Source organism: Phyllobates terribilis, unplaced genomic scaffold (genome assembly GCF_046119375.1).
Source record: "Phyllobates terribilis strain yellow unplaced genomic scaffold, ASM4611937v1 Scaffold_8__6_contigs__length_399053987, whole genome shotgun sequence".
Taxonomy (NCBI): domain Eukaryota; kingdom Metazoa; phylum Chordata; class Amphibia; order Anura; family Dendrobatidae; genus Phyllobates; species Phyllobates terribilis.
In genome coordinates this window covers 152,423,495-152,442,780 of record NW_027362768.1, presented here as the reverse complement: position 1 = coordinate 152,442,780, position 19,286 = coordinate 152,423,495, and the positions used below count along the sequence as shown (strand labels likewise).

Below are 19,286 nucleotides of genomic sequence, written 5' to 3'. Positions count from 1 at the left end.
TCATTAAGGGTCGTCTGAGGAATGTTCAGCCTCACTAAATGCACTTGAGCAAATCATCAAGATCCACTGCTGGCAGCTCCTTTGCAATTGCTGACCAATGATGTCCCAGATATCAAACATGAGAGACCAGTCTGGAGATGCTGTTATGACTGTAGCACGAGCAACATGCGGCCTGGTGTTGTCATGTTGAAAAATGGCTCCCGGGAAACTCTGGAGAAATGGCCGTACTACTAATTTCACAATTGATCCATTCTCTATTATAAGAAAAATTGAATGTCACATACCAAGCCTAAGGTGGCAAACTGTTTGAATGAAACTAGTCTATGAGCCAGATGTTCACAGGTGCTCCCTTGACTTCATGCTTCTGCTTTTAAAGGCTATCATGGTGCAGAGGAAGACATCAATGGAGGCTGCAATTGAGGGCTGTCCTTTTCAGTGATGAGTCTTGCTTTTTTCTTGGGAACAATGAAAGCTGGAGAATGCTCTGAAGACCATGAAGATGCCTTCACGAGGTAATGTCACACTGGTCCTACTCCCGGGATTATGGTGTGAAGTGGCATAATGTACGGTAGCTAGATTCCTCTAGTCTTCATTCCAGGTACAGCTAGGTGTTAAATTGATTTGTCCATGGAAATAGTGGTGTGGCCATTTCTCCAAAGTGTCCCAGGACCCGTTTTTCAACATGACAATGCCAGGCTGCATGCTGCTTGCGATACTGTGAGCAGCCTGCATGACCTAAATGTGCTACCATGGCCTACAGCATCCCAGACTTGTTTCTCATCAAGCACATCTGGGATATCATTGGTTATAAATTACACAGGGAGCTGCCAGCAATGGATCAAGATGATATGTCAAAATGCATTCAGAGCAGCAGAACGTTCCTCAGATGACCATAATAACCTCACTGATAACAAACAGCCAAAGCTTTAAATGCCAGGATTTCTGCATGTGTTGCTCATATTTGATACTGAATAAATTGAGATGTTTTAGAAATGTTGGCCTTGCCTCCAGCAGAAATGTACTCCATGTCTAGAATATGTTGCGATGACACAGCTTTTCTTCTTAATTATGCCAGACAAACTTTCTGATGGCCAAGTGCAATATACCTTCATTTTTATGTTGACTTTTTAACCTGTGTTCTTCTTTGGCTGCTCAACACAGACTATTGTTCATATAAACCTGAATGCTTATCGCTTGAGGTGATATTGGTGATTGATGAATGGCTGTTATCTACATTTTATATCAGCTCTTACAATGTATCGCCTGCCATACAGGGATTCTGAACAATGAATGTTTGCGAAGATATGTTAAATACCATTGTAGGGTGTTTGCCAGCCAACATTGCGGGGATGAGCTGTGGATATTCGAGCATGGTAAATTAATATCATGATCCCTGACCCTTGAACTGTGAATGATGGCTTGAAAGGACAAATGTGAACTATAAAAAGGGGATTTCTGCATCTGTTCAAAGAGACACTACAGGATGACAGCCTAAAGGACCACAGCCCTGGCTGGAAAAATACAGAACTGCTCCATTGACCATTGCTGAACTCTCAGAGACGATGTGAAGAATCCAGGTTGGGACAATCAGGTCTCCTGGCCACATATCTCATGGCTCTAATCCCGGCGGGCCAGCGGAAGGGTGAGACTGTGTAATTTTGCACCATCTCGTGTATTTGCTTGGACTGTTCTATATGTTATTGATTGCTGGTGGTTCAATAAATTATTGCCACACTGTTTACCATCACCCTCTGTTGTCTGAGTAGTGTTCTGCCCACAGAAGACCCCGTGTCTTCACATATGTTATCTCTTGAAAGTGCAGTAACTTTTCATGAATTTGACAGGCAGACTTAGCCATGTCCCATCTTGCCTATTCTCCACCCATATTGCCATAGCAGGGGCCAAAAGTCAAATATTTTTTGCGCCACTTCTGAGTAGGAGTTTTATGTCAGAATCTGTCATAAACACCTTAATGAATCGACCCACATGTTTCCATTTTTTCATCATTTGCATGCCATTAACTGTCTATTGATCCTGTCATTTCCATAATTCCACAAAATTTTTCTTCTTGGTTCTACAGTGTCAATGTTGAGGTGTGAATATACTAATAAAATACAATAAACATAAATATGTATATATGGAATATTCCAATCCTCTGACCTGAGAGAATATGCGGCAGCATTAGGAGCACAGTTATTCGAACTCTCATGGAAAATGCCATGCCGAGTGTTAGGAAGAAGCCGATGACGACACTGGTTGTCAGGCAGAACCATAAGTTGTAATTTTTAACAAACAGGACAATCATTGCATACAGGGTGGTAAGGAAAATGCCGGTCAAGAATCCTGCAAAGCGTCTCACTGCAACTTTGGTTTCAGTGTCCTCTCTGATTTTGGGCTTGGCCTTCTTTTTCTTCTCATCGATGTAATCGACAGCACTGATCTCCTCAACCAGTAATTGGTCTGCAGCCGACGGACACAGCAGGGGCACACAGGTGCATTGGCAGGGGCAAAAAGAACAATCTGAGCAAGGAGAACTGCAAACGCTTCTGCAACATGAGCAGATGTGGCCGCACCAGCCGCATAGCCACTCAAATGGCCCTTCTCTAGTCCCCATTATGTAAAGACCACCTGGGACTTGATTTCATGTCTAAAGGCTCAGTGTATCTTCTCTGGAACCTCTCGAGAAATAACTGACATCGAGTTCCGTTGCCGACACGGAACATTCCGTGATGATTATGTCACAGTATTGGACATGTCTTTTTTTTTTTTATAACTTTATGTAACCACTTCATCATCTAACACTAATATTTGGTATGTTTAGAAAGTATAAAATATTCAGAAAATAGTTACTTACTTAAATTGAGAAAAGATACAGGTTAAACCAGTCTCGATCAATAGATTATTTATAACCCTAATGTCAAGGTTGTGAGAAAAGTTTCCAGCCCTTTTTTAAATACTGATATAGTTTCTGCTATTATTACTTCTTGTGGTCGAAATTCCACAGTCTGACTGCTCTAACTGTAAAAAACCCTTTCCTATTTAGATGCCAGAATCGCCCTTCCTCTACCCGTAATAAATGTCCCCTGGTCCTTTGAAGTCCTTTGTATTAACCACACATGTATTTATACATAAAAATGATATCTCCTTTGATGTCTCTTTTCTTCTAAGCTAAAAAGTCCAATTTTTTTAACCTTTCATTATAAGGGTCCATTCGCAGGAACCTATTTTCGGACCAATGATATTCAAATGGGCTTTTCATATTACAGTTTTTTTTCACAAGCACCGAATATCCACGTGAAAAAAAAATCACAACATGTACTGGTGTCTTACATATTTCGGGTGAGACTCATTCAAGTCTATGGGTGAACAGCAAAAAAAACTGATCCCGTATGGATCAACCATATAGCATTGGATTTTACGAACACATTGCAATTATTAACATACTGTAGGAAACTGTATTTGGTCTTGGAAAAGTTATTCACAACTGATGTATAAAAACGGATGTCATACGGATGAGAAAAAACAAATTTACAGACGGCTCACGGATGAAAAATTATCATTTTTTTGGATGATAATTGAACAATTTTTTCATACCATTGATTGAATTTATCCAAAGAGAAACCTTCCATCCCCTGTAGAAATCTACGTTTCCACATTTGGACATACTCTAGCTTTTCAATATAATTTTTACAATGTGGATCCCATATTCTAATGCAAACTAATGTGGTAGTTCACATGAACGTTTTTACACACGGATCCATTTACTATGATTCATATTCTGGATCAGACTTGCACTTTATAAGTCAGTGGGTGAAAAAAAAAATCGGATCACATGCGGGTTATCATTCAGATGTCATATATTCTTTATGGATACTTTGCAATTATTTTGATCGTAAACTGTATTTGAGCATTATTATTCATTAAAAAAACGGACACATGAATGTCATACGGATTAAAATGCTAATGAAAAAATTGTAAATTTTTATATACATAAAACGGACACTTCTGCATACAGTCGTGTGAACCTGGCCTATCATTGATCCTTGTGATCCCCATTGCTGACGTTAGCACATTTAGAGAATGTGTCTTTACCACGACCCTGTCTAACCATCTGATTTTAGACAATCTAAATGTCAAAACAACGTTTTTTTTAATAAAATGTGTCTTTTCACTACTATACCATGAATACCAACATACAGAGATTAAATCCTCCAAATGATAGTCACTGGAGACACACATAAATTATGAATACCGCCAAAAGAACCAATGGGTGCCTATAAGTCTCTAAAAATGTATAATTTTATTGAAATCACCAATAAATAAAAAAAAATAACAATGCAACAGAGTAACACAATGGAGAATCACATAATACATTTACATAAATATATCTAATATCTCAAGTTCATAAAACAGTATAAGTATTAGTGAAAGCTATAAGGTTGACAACAGTATAAATACCAAAATACATCCATAATGGCTCAATATATATGCTGCATGGTGCAGGTTTCTGGCATGTCAAACCAATGATGTGGTGCGGCTTGTATGCAAGAACAAAGCTTAGAATAAACTTACATGTTTGATAGACTAGTATAAAATGTGGCCCTGGTGCCCCGACGTACGTTTCACCCTTGCTGCATCAGGGGTCATGTCAGGTATGCTATGGTGGGATCATTGGGGAACTATAACAAGACTGATCCTCCAGACATAAATTATTTGTATTCAATAGATTTGTGTTTATTCATTAAGAATGAGAAAAAAAGGAAAGGATGATCCAGGGTATCAGGCTAATTTCTTAAAATAAAACTTAGCTTTTATTGTGTCCATTAAAACATTGCTCCACACCAATTGTCCATATGGTGCACTACAAGGATCAGGACCTACGCGTTTCGATGTTTAAGTCTTAATCATGGTCTACATAATCAGACCATGATTAAGACTTAAATGTCGAAACACGTAGGTCCTGATAGTTACTGCGGCTTCTCTGACCAAATCCGGGCAAGGTGATTTGGCTCCACACTCTGAATGGTGAGCATACTCAGTTGTGCATTTATTTACTAAGAATATTATGATATATTTAGTATTTTTAGATATAAGTAAAACAACATCAGGTCATGGGCTGTTTGGACCTATAGTTCACATCTCCCATTTCTAATACCACTATCTCCTTCTTTAGCAGAAGGGATTGTGTCCCTTCTCTCCACCCCTATAGTTAAGAACCTGAGTTAGAAAATCTAACAACTTTTTATCTTCTAAAATATCTATTTCATGGAATAGATTATTTACTGAAACCAGTTTGATTAAAAGAAGATTAATTTTTTTGCAACTTTTTGTTAAAACCTAGAGCACATTTCCTGCAGGAGTATGGAGAAACAGAGGTCATGAACTTGGCAGATGCCAGAGTCTATGACAGTCTGAGCACACATGCCCTTGGTTTTACCGTCTGAGGGTAGACCAGACACCCACTGGGTCTCTTTCATAATCCTGGAGTCAGACATGCAAAAAAGTAGTGTCAAGTAAGAGCAGTATTAAGAATGAATGGAACACATGCGCCATCTACACTGTGTTCCAAATTATTATGCAAATAATATTTTCTCAGATTTTCCCAAATTACCTATATGAATTGCAGTCATTGTAATTTTCCAGTCAAATAACTATTAGAGTACAATTGAAAGGTTTTTGTACAAACTGCCTATGATAACAGTATATTAAAAAAAAAAAAAAAAAAAAAAAAAAAACTGCACTCAAAATGCATGTTCCAAATTATTATGCACAGCAGAGTTTTCAACCTTTTCATTTTAATAAAGAACAAAAAAATGGTCATTTTTGAAATTATAAGCATTAGCAGGTTATTACAAATAGTGTTGAGCCACCCCCGTAGTGTTCGGGTTCGGTTCGGTTCGTCGAACACCGGGATGTTCGAGGAACTGTTCGTCGAACTGTTCGTCGAACACCTTAGAACACCGTCGAACACCGTTAAAACCAATGGCAGGCAAACAAAAACACATAGAAACACATAGAAAACACCTGCAAAGGTGTCCAAAAGCTGACAAACTGCTCAGAAGACACTCTCTTTAAAAAAGCCGGCTGGCAAATTCAGCAGCGGCATACACCGGTACCCGACAATTTAGACAAGAAGGAATAGAGCATCACACATAGATTAGATAGATAGAAACATGTCAGTCACACATATAAGAAGCACAGTGACAGTGTTGGTTACTTCACTTGTCATTTAGTGTAAAGGATTTATTAAAAAAAATATTAGTGTTTTCATGCACCGTCTCTTTAAAAAAGCCGGCCGGCAATTCAGCATCTGTACCCGACAATTTAGAACAGAAAGAATAGAGCTTCACACATAGATTAGATAGATAGAAACATGTCAGTCACATATATAATAAGTACAGTGATAGTGTTGCTTACTGTACTTGTCATTTAGTGTAAAGGATTTATTTAAAAAAATAATAGTGTTTTCATGCACTGTCTCTTTAAAAAAGCCGGCCGGCAATTCAGCAGCGGTACCCGACAATTTAGAACAGAAAGATAGAGCATCACACATAGATTAGATAGATAGAAACATGTCAGTCACATATATATGAAGTACAGTGATAGTGTTGGTTACTGTACTTGTCATTTAGTATTAAAATAAAGGATTTATTATTAAAAAAATTGGCGTGGGGTTCCCCTTAATTTTAGGCTCTAGCGGAGGTTAAGCAGACGGCTGGGGCAGATGTTTGAAGCCTAGGAAGGGGGTAATACCCACGGAGCTTCCCAGGCTACTAATATCAGCCCCCAGCTGAATACATAGCCTTTACTAGCTATTAAAATGGGGGACCCCCCAAAAAAAATGACATGGGGTCCCCCCTAATTTAATAGCTAGCAAAGGCTAGGCAGACAGCTGGGGACTGATATTAATAGCCCAGGAAGGGAGCCATGAATATTGGCCCCCTCCCAGGCTAGAAACACCAGCCGTCAGCCACCCCAGAAATGGCGCATTCATAGGATGCGCCAATTCTGGCACTTAGCCTCGCTCTTCCACGCTGCCCTGGTGCGGTGGCAGGGGGTAATAGGGTTGGGGTTGATGTCAGCTTATAATGCCAGCTGACATCAAGGCCAGGTTAGTAATGGAGAGGCGTCTATAAGACACCCCCATTACTAACCCCATAGTCAAAGTTATAAAAAACACAAACACCCAGAATAAAGTCCTTTAATTGAAATAAAGACACAATCCTTTATTGTTCTAAATTAAACCATACTTACCATCACGCCCATTCCAGCTGAAGCCAACGATCTCCTGCAATAAAAGAAAAATAATAAAGCAACCTCATCCTTACCTTTCCATGGTTCCCACGACAGCTTCAGCTCTGCTACATCGAGATGACAGGCTGGACCGCAGCAGAACGCTGCCATCCAGCCTGTCATCCCGCAGACACTGAGAAGCGCAGGCTTGCTTGCGCTGCTCAGCGTCTCTCTGTGACGACATCCAGATGAGCCGAGTTCATGTCCAATGAACTCGGCTCACCTCATGCACGTCACTGACAGCGTGGGAAAATTCTCACGCTGAAGCGCTGATTGCAGGAGAATTTTCCCACGCTGTCAGTGACGTGCAGGAGGTGAGCTGAGTTCATTGGACATGAGCTCACCTCATGCACATCACTGACAGCGTGGGAGAATTCTCCTGCACTCAGCACTTCAGCGTGAGAATTTTCCCACGCTGTCAGTGACGTGCATGAGGTGAGCCGAGTTCATTGGACATGACCTCGGCTCATCTGGATGCCGTCACAGCGAGACAGTGAGGAGCGCAAGCATGCCTACGCTTCTCAGTGTCTGCGGGATGACAGACTGGATGGCAGCGTTCTGCTGCGGTCCAGCCAGTCATCTCGATGTAGCAGAGCTGAAGCTGTCGTGGGAACCATGGAAAGGTAAGGATGAGGTTGGTTTATTATTTTTCTTTTATTGCAGGAGATCGCTGGCTTCAGCTGGAATGGGTGTGATGGTAAGTATGGTTTAATTTAGAACAATAAAGAATTGTGTCTTTATTTCAATTAAAGGACTTTATTCTGGGTGTTGTGTTTTTTTTAAATACTTTACTAGAAATTCATGGCGGTCATGTCTAATACTGGCATGACCCCATGAATTTTGGGCTTGGGGCCAGCTGATAATACCAAGCTGGCCCTAACCCCTTTATTACCCAGTGAGCCACCGCACCAGGGCCCTGGATGAGTTGGGTACAGCGCCAGTAGATGGCGCTTCTATGAACGCGCCATTTTCCGGGGTGGCTGCGGACTGCAATTTGTAGCGGGGGGGGGCCCAGAAAGCTTGGGCCTCCCTGCGCTGCAGATTCCAGCCCCCAGCTGCCTAGTTGTACCTGGCTGGACACAAAAATAGAGCGAAGCCCCACGTACTTTTTTTTTAATTATTTCATGAAATTCATGAAATAATTAAGAAAAAAAGGCCTTCCCTATATTGTTGTGTCCGGCCAGGTACAAATAGGCAGCTGGTGGTTGGGGGCAGCCCGTTCCTGCCTGCTGTACCTGGCTGGACACAAATATAGTGCGAAGCCCCACTTCAATTTTTTTTAATTATTTCATGAAATTCATGAAATAATTAAGAAAAAAAGGGCTTCCCTATATTGTTGTGTCCGGCCAGGTACAAATAGGCAGCTGGTGGATGGGGGCAGCCCGTTCCTGCCTGCTGTACCTGGCTGGACACAAATATAGTGCGAAGCCCCACTTCAATTTTTTTAAATTATTTCAGGAAATTCATGAAATAATTTAAAAAAAATTGACGTGGGGCTTCGCACTATATTTGTGTCCAGCCAGGTACAGCAGGCAGGAACGGGCTGCCCCCAACCACCAGCTGCCTATTTGTACCTGGCCGGACACAACAATATAGGGAAGCCCTTTTTTTCTTAATTATTTCATGAAATAATTTAAAGAAAATTGACGTGGGGCTTCGCCCTGTTTTTGTGTCCAGCCAGGTACAACTATGCAGCTGGGGGCTGGAATCCGCAGCGCAGGGAGGCCCAAGCTTTCTGGGCCACCCCCGCTGCAAATTGCAGTCCGCAGCCACCCCGGAAAATGGCGCGTTCATAGAAGCGCCATCTTCTGGCGCTGTACCCAACTCATCCAGGGCCCTGATGCGGTGGCTCACTGGGTAATAAAGGGGTTAGGGCCAGCTTGGCATTATCAGCTGGCCCTAAGCCCGAAATTCATGGGGTCACGCCAATATTAGACATGACCACCATGAATTTCTAGTAAAGTATTTAAAAAAAACTCAACACCCAGAAAAAAGTCCTTTAATTGAAATAAACACACAATTCTTTATTGTTCTAAATTAAACCATACTTACCATCACGCCCATTCCAGCTGAAGCCAACGATCTCCTGAAATAAAAGAAAAATAATAAAGCAACATCATCCTTACCTTTCTATGGTTCCCATGACAGCTTCAGCTCTGCTACATCGAGATGACAGGCTGGACCGCAGCAGAATGCTGCCATCCAGCCTGTCATCCCGCAGACACTGAGAAGCGCAGGCTTGCTTGCGCTCCACAGTGTCTCTCTGTGAGGGCATCCAGATGAGCCGAGTTAATGTCCAATGAACTCGGCTTACCTCATGCACGTCACTGACAGCGTGGGAAAATTCTCCTGCACTCAGCGCTTCAGCGTGGGAGAATTCTCACGCTGAAGCGCTGAGTGCAGGAGAATTCTCCCACGCTGTCAGTGACGTGCAGGAGGTGAGCTGAGTTCATTGGACATGAGCTCACCTTATGCACGTCACTGACAGCGTGGGAAAATTCTCCTGCACTCAGCGCTTCAGCGTGGGAGAATTCTCACGCTGAAGCGCTGAGTGCAGGAGAATTCTCCCACGCTGTCAGTGACGTGCAGGAGGTGAGCTGAGTTCATTGGACATGAGCTCACCTTATGCACGTCACTGACAGCGTGGGAGAATTCTCCTGCACTCACAGCTTCAGCGTGAGAATTTTCCCACGCTGTCAGTGACGTGCATGAGGTGAGCCGAGTTCATTGGACATGAACTCGGCTCATCTGGATGTCGTCACAGAGAGACGCTGAGCAGCGCAAGCAAGCCTGCGCTTCTCAGTGTCTGCGGGATGAGAGGCTGGATGGCAGCGTTCTGCTGCGGTCCAGCCTGTCATCTCGATGTAGCAGAGCTGAAGCTGTCGTGGGAACCATGGAAAGGTAAGGATGAGGTTGCTTTATTATTTTTCTTTTATTGCAGGAGATCGTTGGCTTCAGCTGGAATGGGCGTGACGGTAAGTATGGTTTAATTTAGAACAATAAAGGATTGTGTCTTTATTTCAATTAAAGGACTTTATTCTGGGTGTTTGTCTTTTTTTTAACTTTGACTATGGGGTTAGTAATGGGGGTGTCTTATAGACGCCTCTCCATTACTAACCTGGGCTTGATGTCAGCTGGCATTATAAGCTGACATCAACCCCAACCCTATTACCCCCTGCCACCGCACCAGGGCAGCGTGGAAGAGCGAGGCTAAGTGCCAGAATTGGCGCATCCTATGAATGCGCCATTTCTGGGGCGGCTGACGGCTGGTGTTTCTAGCCTGGGAGGGGGCCAATATTCATGGCTCCCTTCCTGGGCTATTAATATCAGCCCCCAGCTGTCTGCCTAGCCTTTGCTAGCTATTAAATTAGGGGGGACCCCACGTCATTTTTTTGGGGGGTCCCCCATTTTAATAGCTAGTAAAGGCTATGTATTCAGCTGGGGGCTGATATTAGTAGCCTGGGAAGCTCCGTGGGTATTACCCCCTTCCCAGGCTTCAAACATCTGCCCCAGCCATCTGCTTAACCTCCGCTAGAGACTAAAATTAAGGGGAACCCCACGCCAATTTTTTTAATAATAAATCCTTTATTTTAATACTAAATGACAAGTACAGTAACCAACACTATCACTGTACTTCATATATATGTGACTGACATGTTTCTATCTATCTAATCTATGTGTGAAGCTCTATTCTGTCTGTTATAAATTGTCGGGTACCGCTGCTGAATTGCCGGCCGGCTTTTTTAAAGAGACGGTGCATGAAAACACTATTATTTTTTTTGATAAATCCTTTACGCTAAATGACAAGTACAGTAAGCAGTACTTTCACTGTACTTCGTATATATGTGGCTGACATGTTTCTATCTATCTAATCTATGTGTGAAGCTCTATTCTGTCTGTTATAAATTGTCGGGTACCGCTGCTGAATTGCCGGCCGGCTTTTTTAAAGAGACGGTGCATGAAAACACTATTATTTTTTTTGATAAATCCTTTACGCTAAATGACAAGTACAGTAAGCAGCACTGTCACTGTACTTCGTATATATGTGGCTGACATGTTTCTATCTATCTAATCTATGTGTGAAGCTCTATTCTTTCGGTTCTAAATTGTCGGGTACCGGTGTATGCCGCTGCTGAATTGCTGGCTTTTCATGTTTCACTGTTGGCACTGTTCCCATCGATTTGGGCAATCACTGTAATGCCACAACCACCATGGCTGTGGCATTACAGTGAGTGGCAGACAATCCCTGCATGATTGGTGCTCTAAATAGCGCCAGACATGCAGGACACGCTTTTGGTGCACGAACAGTTATCGAACATAACCTCGAACAGCCGAATTTTTTGCAAATCGTTCGGGTTCGTCGAACAACTCGAACACCGCCCAAAACAGCTCGAATTTGAGATTGGCGAACAGTTCTAGTCGGACACCGCTCATCTCTAATTACAAACTGAAATCAAACAGTTTTCAACTCAAACTTTATTCTAGGTAATGTTACATTTGCACATAGGACCCCTTGTTCGAAAGGAGCTTCTGAACTCTCTCGTCCATTGAATTTGTCAGGTTTTGGATGGTTTCTGCTTTAATTGTTTTGCATGAGGACAGAATACCCTCCCAGAGCTGTTGCTTAGATGTGAACTGCCTCCCGCCATCATAGACACTCCTTTTGATGATGCTCCAGAGGTTCTCAATGGGGTTGTGGTCAGGGGAGCATGGGTGCCACACCATAAGTTTGTCCCCTTTTATGCCCATAGCACCCAGAGATGCAGATGTGTTATGTGCAGCATGAGACGGGGCATTATCATGCATGAAATGATCTCGATGGTCCAGATGGATGGAGTGGAGGATGGCTCGTCGATGGACACCCCATGCAAACACGGCTACGGCGCTAACAAGGAGGAGGTGGTGTAATGTTTTGGGCTGGAATCATGGGGAGAGAGATTGTCGGCTCTTTTAGGATCCCTGAAGGGGTAAAGATGAACTCCATAATGTATGTTGAGTTTCTCAAACAGCACTTCCTGCCATGGCTCAAGAAGAAGAACCGTGCATTACGCAGCAAGATCATTTTCATGCATGATAATGCACCGTCTCATGCTGCACATAACACATCTGCATCTCTGGCTGCTGTGGGCATAAAAGGGGACAAACTTATGGTGTGGCACCCATGCTCCCCTGACCTCAACCCCATTGAGAACCTCTGGAGCATCATCAAAAGGAGTGTCTATGATGGCAGGAGGCAGTTCACATCTAAGCAACAGCTCTGGGAGGGTATTCTGTCCTCATGCAAAACAATTAAAGCAGAAACCATCCAAAACCTGACAAATTCAATGGACGAGAGAGTTCAGAAGCTCCTTTCGAACAAGGGGTCCTATGTGCAAATGTAACATCACCTAGAATAAAGTTTTGAGTTGAAAACTGTTTGATTTCAGGTTGTAATAACCTGCTAATGCTTATAATTTCAAAAATGACCCTTTTTTTGTTCTTTATTAAAATGAAAAGGTTGAAAACTCTGCTGTGCATTATAATTTGGAACATGCATTTTGAGTGCAGTTTGAGTTTTTTATTTTTTTAAAAATATACTGTTATCATAGGCAGTTTGTACAAAAACCTTTCAATTGTACGCTAATAGTTATTTGACTGGAAAATTACAATCACTGCAATTCATATAGGTAATTTGGGAAAATCTGAGAAAATATTATTTGCATAATAATTTGGAACACAGTGTAGACGGGACTCTACAAAGCCCTGTTCTTGGGATTGCTGGGGTTACAAACAGTTGGACCCTCACCAATCAGCAAGTTATCAACTTGACTATGGATAGGTGATAATTTCTAAAGATGGGAATAACCCTTTAAAGGGACAATTTGTTTTCTTTTTACTATGGGCCTAAGAACCAACAGGCAGGTAGTTGTTACCCACCTGCCTGTTGTACCCAGCAGTGATCGGCGATTTTGCAGCTTCTGCTGACATCACATCTACAGAGCAGCAGCTTCTCTTCTGCTCTATTCTGTTGATGGGGCATGACTGCTGACGTCATGATGATTGACAGCCTGTTGCTTAAACGCAGGAAACCGGCTGTTAATTAACATGATATCGGCAGTTCTGCCCCATCGACAGGGCAGTCTAGAAAAGGAAAGGCTGCTATGTTGACATGGAGCAATTGAATAACCGGTAGGAGCCATCAATAACCAATCTGTGCTGACGCAGGGTAGAAGAGGCAGGAAGTTAGCAATTACCCATAGTAAAAAAAATAATAATAATTCTCGCTAACCCTTATAACGATGAGGCAGTAACCTAAATAACAGAAAGTAACCTCGCCTCACTGTAACTTTACAGCTACTCTAGAAATTGAAGCCTTTGTTCATACTATCAATAAATAGCAAGAATGATAAAAAGGAGTTGGTGCACATCGGCCATGTCAGTTATCTATGGCCGCTGAACATGATTCGTGAGAATCCCCTGTTACTCGATGGCTCTTCTTTTGATTAGCCGGCCTGGAGTGATGTCACATGTGCACCACGCCACAGGCTGGCTAATCAAAAACAGAGCCACGGGTGCCATCAGGTATGAGGCAGTTCTCAAGGCTCCCGTCCAGCAACCACAGATCACTGACGCAGACCGTTGGACCGGGTCCTGTGAATTGATTCGCACCAATTTTTTAAAAAAAATTGCATTATGTTTTCACGTATATTATACAGTTTTCATGTATGATATTAACAAGTGATATAATTTCTATTTTTGCACCAGTGGGAACATGAAACATCTGTGAATTTTATAGCAATCAGCTCCTTATGTACAATTTGTCCGGCCAAGCTGAATGTTTAGTACCTTCCCTAGTTCCCATTTTCTACAGGAAATCAGCATGAAATGTGAAATGTTCCCTCCGGCTGTCGCTTCCTGTGACTTCCTTACTCCGCGGCATAGTGACACATGATGGATGCAATCTGATGATCACTACGAGGATGTGAGGACTTGTTGGCACGGCCAACTTCAAAAAGCCTTTTCCTTCCTTCTCCTACACTAACTGTTATATGCGTGTAATATTTTCCATCAGGAGAACATTATGCGAATCCCAGAAAAATCAATCATCCTTTTTATATCCTTATGTGGAACAACTTTATTCTCGACGTAGAGTAAAATATCCCGTCCGGTGCAGACATTCACTGCTTGTACATCAAAGTTTTGAGCATTTGTTTGGATCGAGATTTATCTTGTTATAATGTAAAGTAACCTGATTCCCAATCTCTGAGCTTCATCGGGAGCAAGGTGGGGTGTGTTATATTGTAAGATGGTGCGGGGCATGATTGGCAACTTTTATGGCTATGAAGCCACGGAAACTGCTTCCTCGTTCCCTCCTCTCTACACCCGGTCTATCTGAATGAAGAAATCTTACAGAATTGCTGAATCCATGAGATTTCCAACAAGTTTTTGCAGGATGCAGGAGGGTTGCTAAGGCTATCTATACTCATATAATACATATAATAGCCGATGACCTAGGGTGGTCAGCTATCTCTCCCAACTTCTCCATACACGTGACCATTTGGCTCAGAGGAGCATTCATATCCTATTGAAGGGGAGAGTGGAGAAAGACGCAGCCAGAAGAGTCCTACAGTGGCTTATCTCTTGAATAACAAAAGTGTCACGAGTTAAAACGCAAACTATCCAAACCTTACCTCGCCCAACATCATCTATCAGGGGAGAATCCGGAGGTTCCGATACTCAATAATAATAATCTTTATTTATGTAGCGCCAACATATTCCGCAACGCTTTACAATTCAGAGGTTCATATACAACAGTCATAAGGAACAGTTAAACATAATAGAATAATTAAAGCAAAAATAATGACAACTCTGCTCGGAAGAGCTTACAATCTACAATGAGGTGGGGGTGACTTATTTACAATGATGGTCCAGCCATCTTGAGAGAATGAGGGATAGATAAAGGATCCTTGAGCTCGTCACCAGCCAGTATTTATAGTGATTTTGGGTCCAGTGGAGTTTGATGGAAAATTATGTTTAGGGGAGTAGTGAAAGGGCTATAAATATATAAAAGGATGTAAATAAGGGAACGTTAAAGGCTGCATTAAACAGATGTGTTTTTAGGGAGCGTCTAAAACTGTGCAAGTTGTGGTTAGTCCTAATTTTCTTGGGGAATATGTGACATGCAGAAGTAGTGCTGTTGCTTCAAAAGCATCCAGCAACTGTAACAAATAACACAAGCAGAGGAAACAGGAAGTGCTGTGTTTCAGAAGCATCCAGCAACTAGAGGGGTTAACACAGTCACAGGAGACAGGGAGTGTTTTAGCAGAGCCCCAGGGGGATTGTGGGGAACTTGTTATTGTAGTCTGGCTAAAGCCGCAGAGAAAGGTGGTGTGTTATCTGGATCTGACAGAAGGCAACTGAACAGGATTCAAATCAGGAAAGAAACTAAACACATGTCAGATAATCTCCCTGAACTAACAGTGCAGAGTATTATCAGGCAGGAAGATAAGGACTGGAAGAAATTTTGACACAGGGAACATCTCCCTCATCAAACCCTCCCCCCCTCCATCTTCATGCAGGATAAAGAATGCTGTGTACTATTGTGTCCTTGTTAAGGAAAAGCCTGTGGTAGTGTATGCATAGAAGTGTGCTGCAAAGAGATCTAATCTGTGCTGAATTATGCTACTGAAGAGACTGTAATACTGTGCCTTGTGAAGAAACTACTGTATTGTTACTGGAGCCGGTTGCTCAAGAAGCTCAGACTGTACTGTAATGAAGATTGTTGCTGTAATATCTCTGAATTGCACTGGTCGTGCTTCAGATTAAATTCCACTGTTAAACTGTTGATAAAGACTCTTGTCAGATGTGTCTGGTCAGCAATTGAATCTATCATGTCTGAGAGAAGCTGCAGCCTATGATCACCCTGAGCAACGGTTCCCCCAGGATTCCAAAGAATTCATGAAACCCGTCTCGCCCTATCTGAACCTAGCAGCTTGCGTATAACAAAGACTATTCCAAAGAATAGATGTAACTCAGGAGAAGTCTTGGAGCTGGGAGTGGGAGGTACGGATTAGTGCTAATGTGTGTCGAAAGCCGCTTGCGGAGTGTAGGGAATGGGTAGGCCGATAAACAGAAAAGAGGGAGAGATGCAGGCTGATGCCGCATTGTGGAGAGATTTATGGGTGAGAACAAGCTATTTAAATTGGATCCTACAATCTATGGGCAGCCAGTGCAATGACTGGCACAGAGCAGAAGCGTCCGAGTAACGATTAGCCAGATAGACGACCCTGGCTGCTGCATAAGGATGGACTGGAGAGGGGAACTCACACTGTCAACCAATACACTCGCAGATACAGAAACATACACAGACTCACTAACATACACACACACCCAGATACATACACACACAGAAACACACTTAGACATTAACACGCACAGACACACACATACAGATACAGAAACATACACAGACAATAACACACAGACACACTAACACACACAGACACTAATACACAGACACAGAAACACACAGACACTAACACACACACATAGAAATGCACATTAACACACACACTAACACACAGACACAGAAACACGCACTAACATACACTGACACTAACACACAGGCAGAAACTAACACAGACACATTCAGGTGCTTCTCACAAAATTAGAATATCATCAAAAAGTTAATTTATTTCAGTTGTTCAATACAAAAAGTGAAACTCCTATATTATATAGAGTCATTACAAACAGAGTGATCTATTTCAAGTGTTTATTTCTGTTAATGTTGATGATTATGGCTTACAGCCAGTGAAAACACAAAAGTCATTATCTCAGTAAATTAGAATAATTAACAAAAACACCTGCAAAGGCTTCCTAAGCATTTAAAAAGGTCCCTTAGTCTGTTTCAGTAGGCTCCACAATCATGGGGAAGACTGCTGACTTGACAGATGTCCAGAAGGCAGTCATTGACACTCTCCACAAGGAGGGCAAGCCACAAAAGGTCATTGCTAAAGAAGCTGGCTGTTCACAGAGTGCTGTATCCAAGCATATTATTGGAAAGTTGAGTGGAAGGAAAAAGTGTAGTAGAAAAAGGTGCATAAGCAACCGATAACCACAGCCTTGAAAGGATTGTTAAAAAAAGGCCGTTCAAAAATTTGGGGGAGATTCACAAGGAGTGGACTGCTGCTGGAGTCATTGCTTCAAGAGCCACCACACAGAGACGTATCCAGGACATGGGCTACAAGTGTCGCATTCCTTGTGTCAAGCCACTCATGACCAATAGACAATGCCAGAAGCGTGTTACCTGGGCCAAGGAGCAAAAGACCTGGACTGTTGCTCAGTGGTCCAAGGTGTTGTTTTCAGATGAAAGTAAATTTTGCATTTCATTTGGAAATCAAGGTCCCAGAGTCTGGAGGAAGAGTGGAGAGGCCACAATCCAAGCTGCTTGAGGTCTAGTGTGAAGTTTCCACAATCAGTGATGGTTTGGGGAGCCATGTCATCAGCTTGTGTAGGTCCACTGTGTTTTATCAATACCAAAGTCAGCGCAGCCGTCTACCAGGACATTTTAGAGCTCTTCATGCTTCCCTCTGTCGACAAGCTTTTTGGAGATGGAAATTTCATTCTCCAGCAGGACTTGGTACCTGTCCACACTGCCAAAAGTACCAATACCTGGTTTACAAACAACAGTATCACTGTCCTTGATTTGCAGCAAACTCGCCTGACCTTAACCCCATAGAGAATCTATGGCGTATTGTCAAGAGGAAGATGAGACACCAGACCCAACAATGCAGATGAGCTGAAGGCTGCTATCAAAGCAACCTGGGCTTCCATAACACCTCAGCAGTGCCACAGGCTGATTGCATCCATGCCACGCCGCATTGATGCAGTAATTGATGCAAAAGGAGCCCGACCAAGTATTGAGTGCATTTACTGAACATACATTTCAGTAGGACAACATTTCGGATTTTAAAATCATTTTTCAAGCTGTTGTTATAAAGTATTCTAATTTACTAAGATAATGAATTTTTGTGTTTTCATTGGCTGTAAGCCATAATCATCAACATTAACAGAAATAAACACTGGAAATAGATCATTCTGTTTGTAATGACTCTATAAAATATAGGAGTTTTTGTATTGAATAATTGAAATAAATTAACTTTTTGATGCAATTCTAATTTTGTGAGATGCACCTGTAGATACAGAAACACACACATACTAACACACAGACACACACAGATACAGAAACACTCACAGACACTAACACACACTAACATGCATACAGACTGTAGCATCGGCGTCTCTGCCCCCTGCCAGGCAGAGACGCCGTCCTCCTTGCCGCCGCTCTCCTGGTCCGGCGTCTTCCGGCCCCTCTGCTGTTGCTGCTGCTGGTGCACACAGCTTCCTGGGCACTGTGCTTAGGGCGCGCGCGCGCGTGCTCTCTCCCTCTTGAAGGGGCCGTGCGCCGTCCTAAAAAGTCCCCGGCCAATGGCCGGAGGATTTTCCCTGTTTAAAGCACCTCCTCCAATATGGAGGTGCCCATGCAAGGTTGTTGCTCTGTGTTTCTTACTGTTGCTTCAGCTCTCAGGTCCCTCTGCAAGTCAGTCCTATCCGTCAGTCTGATCTTCAGTCCAGCCCGGCAGTCTGACTACTATCCAGCCCGACAGTCTGTCTACAGTCCAGTCCGCCAGTCTGTCTATTGGCTCTGTCCGCCTGCTTACCTGTAAGCACCTGCCTGTTACCTGCCGTGCCTGCCAGCCTGCTTACCTGGAAGCACCTGCCTGTTACCTGCCGTGCCCACCAGCCTGCTTACCTGGAAGCACCTGCCTGTTACCTGTCGTGCCCGTGAGCCTGCTTACCTGGAAGCACCCGTCTGGCTATCAGCCAAATCAGCCTGCTCGTCTACCCGGAACACCCGTCAGCCTGCCTGCCGTGCTCATGTGCTGTACCGGTCATGTTCCTGTCATCTGACCCTTGGTAGTCACCTGCTCTCATACAAGGTCGGTCCCAGAGTG

At 42.9% G+C, this 19,286-nt stretch overlaps 1 protein-coding gene across 1 annotated transcript in view; it reads right to left on the bottom strand.

Moving 5' to 3' along the window:
• The window catches only part of DCST2 (DC-STAMP domain containing 2), a 38,448-nt gene extending 34,784 nt beyond the window's left edge, over positions 1 to 3,664 (bottom strand). The window contains exons 1-2 of the mRNA XM_073645246.1: positions 3,595 to 3,664; positions 2,161 to 2,460 (exon numbers count right to left, since the gene is read on the bottom strand). Coding sequence (XP_073501347.1) covers positions 2,161 to 2,460; positions 3,595 to 3,664 — 370 coding nt within the window. The remainder of the gene's footprint in view (positions 1 to 2,160; positions 2,461 to 3,594) is intronic.
• Positions 3,665 to 19,286: the final 15,622 nt, after the last annotated feature.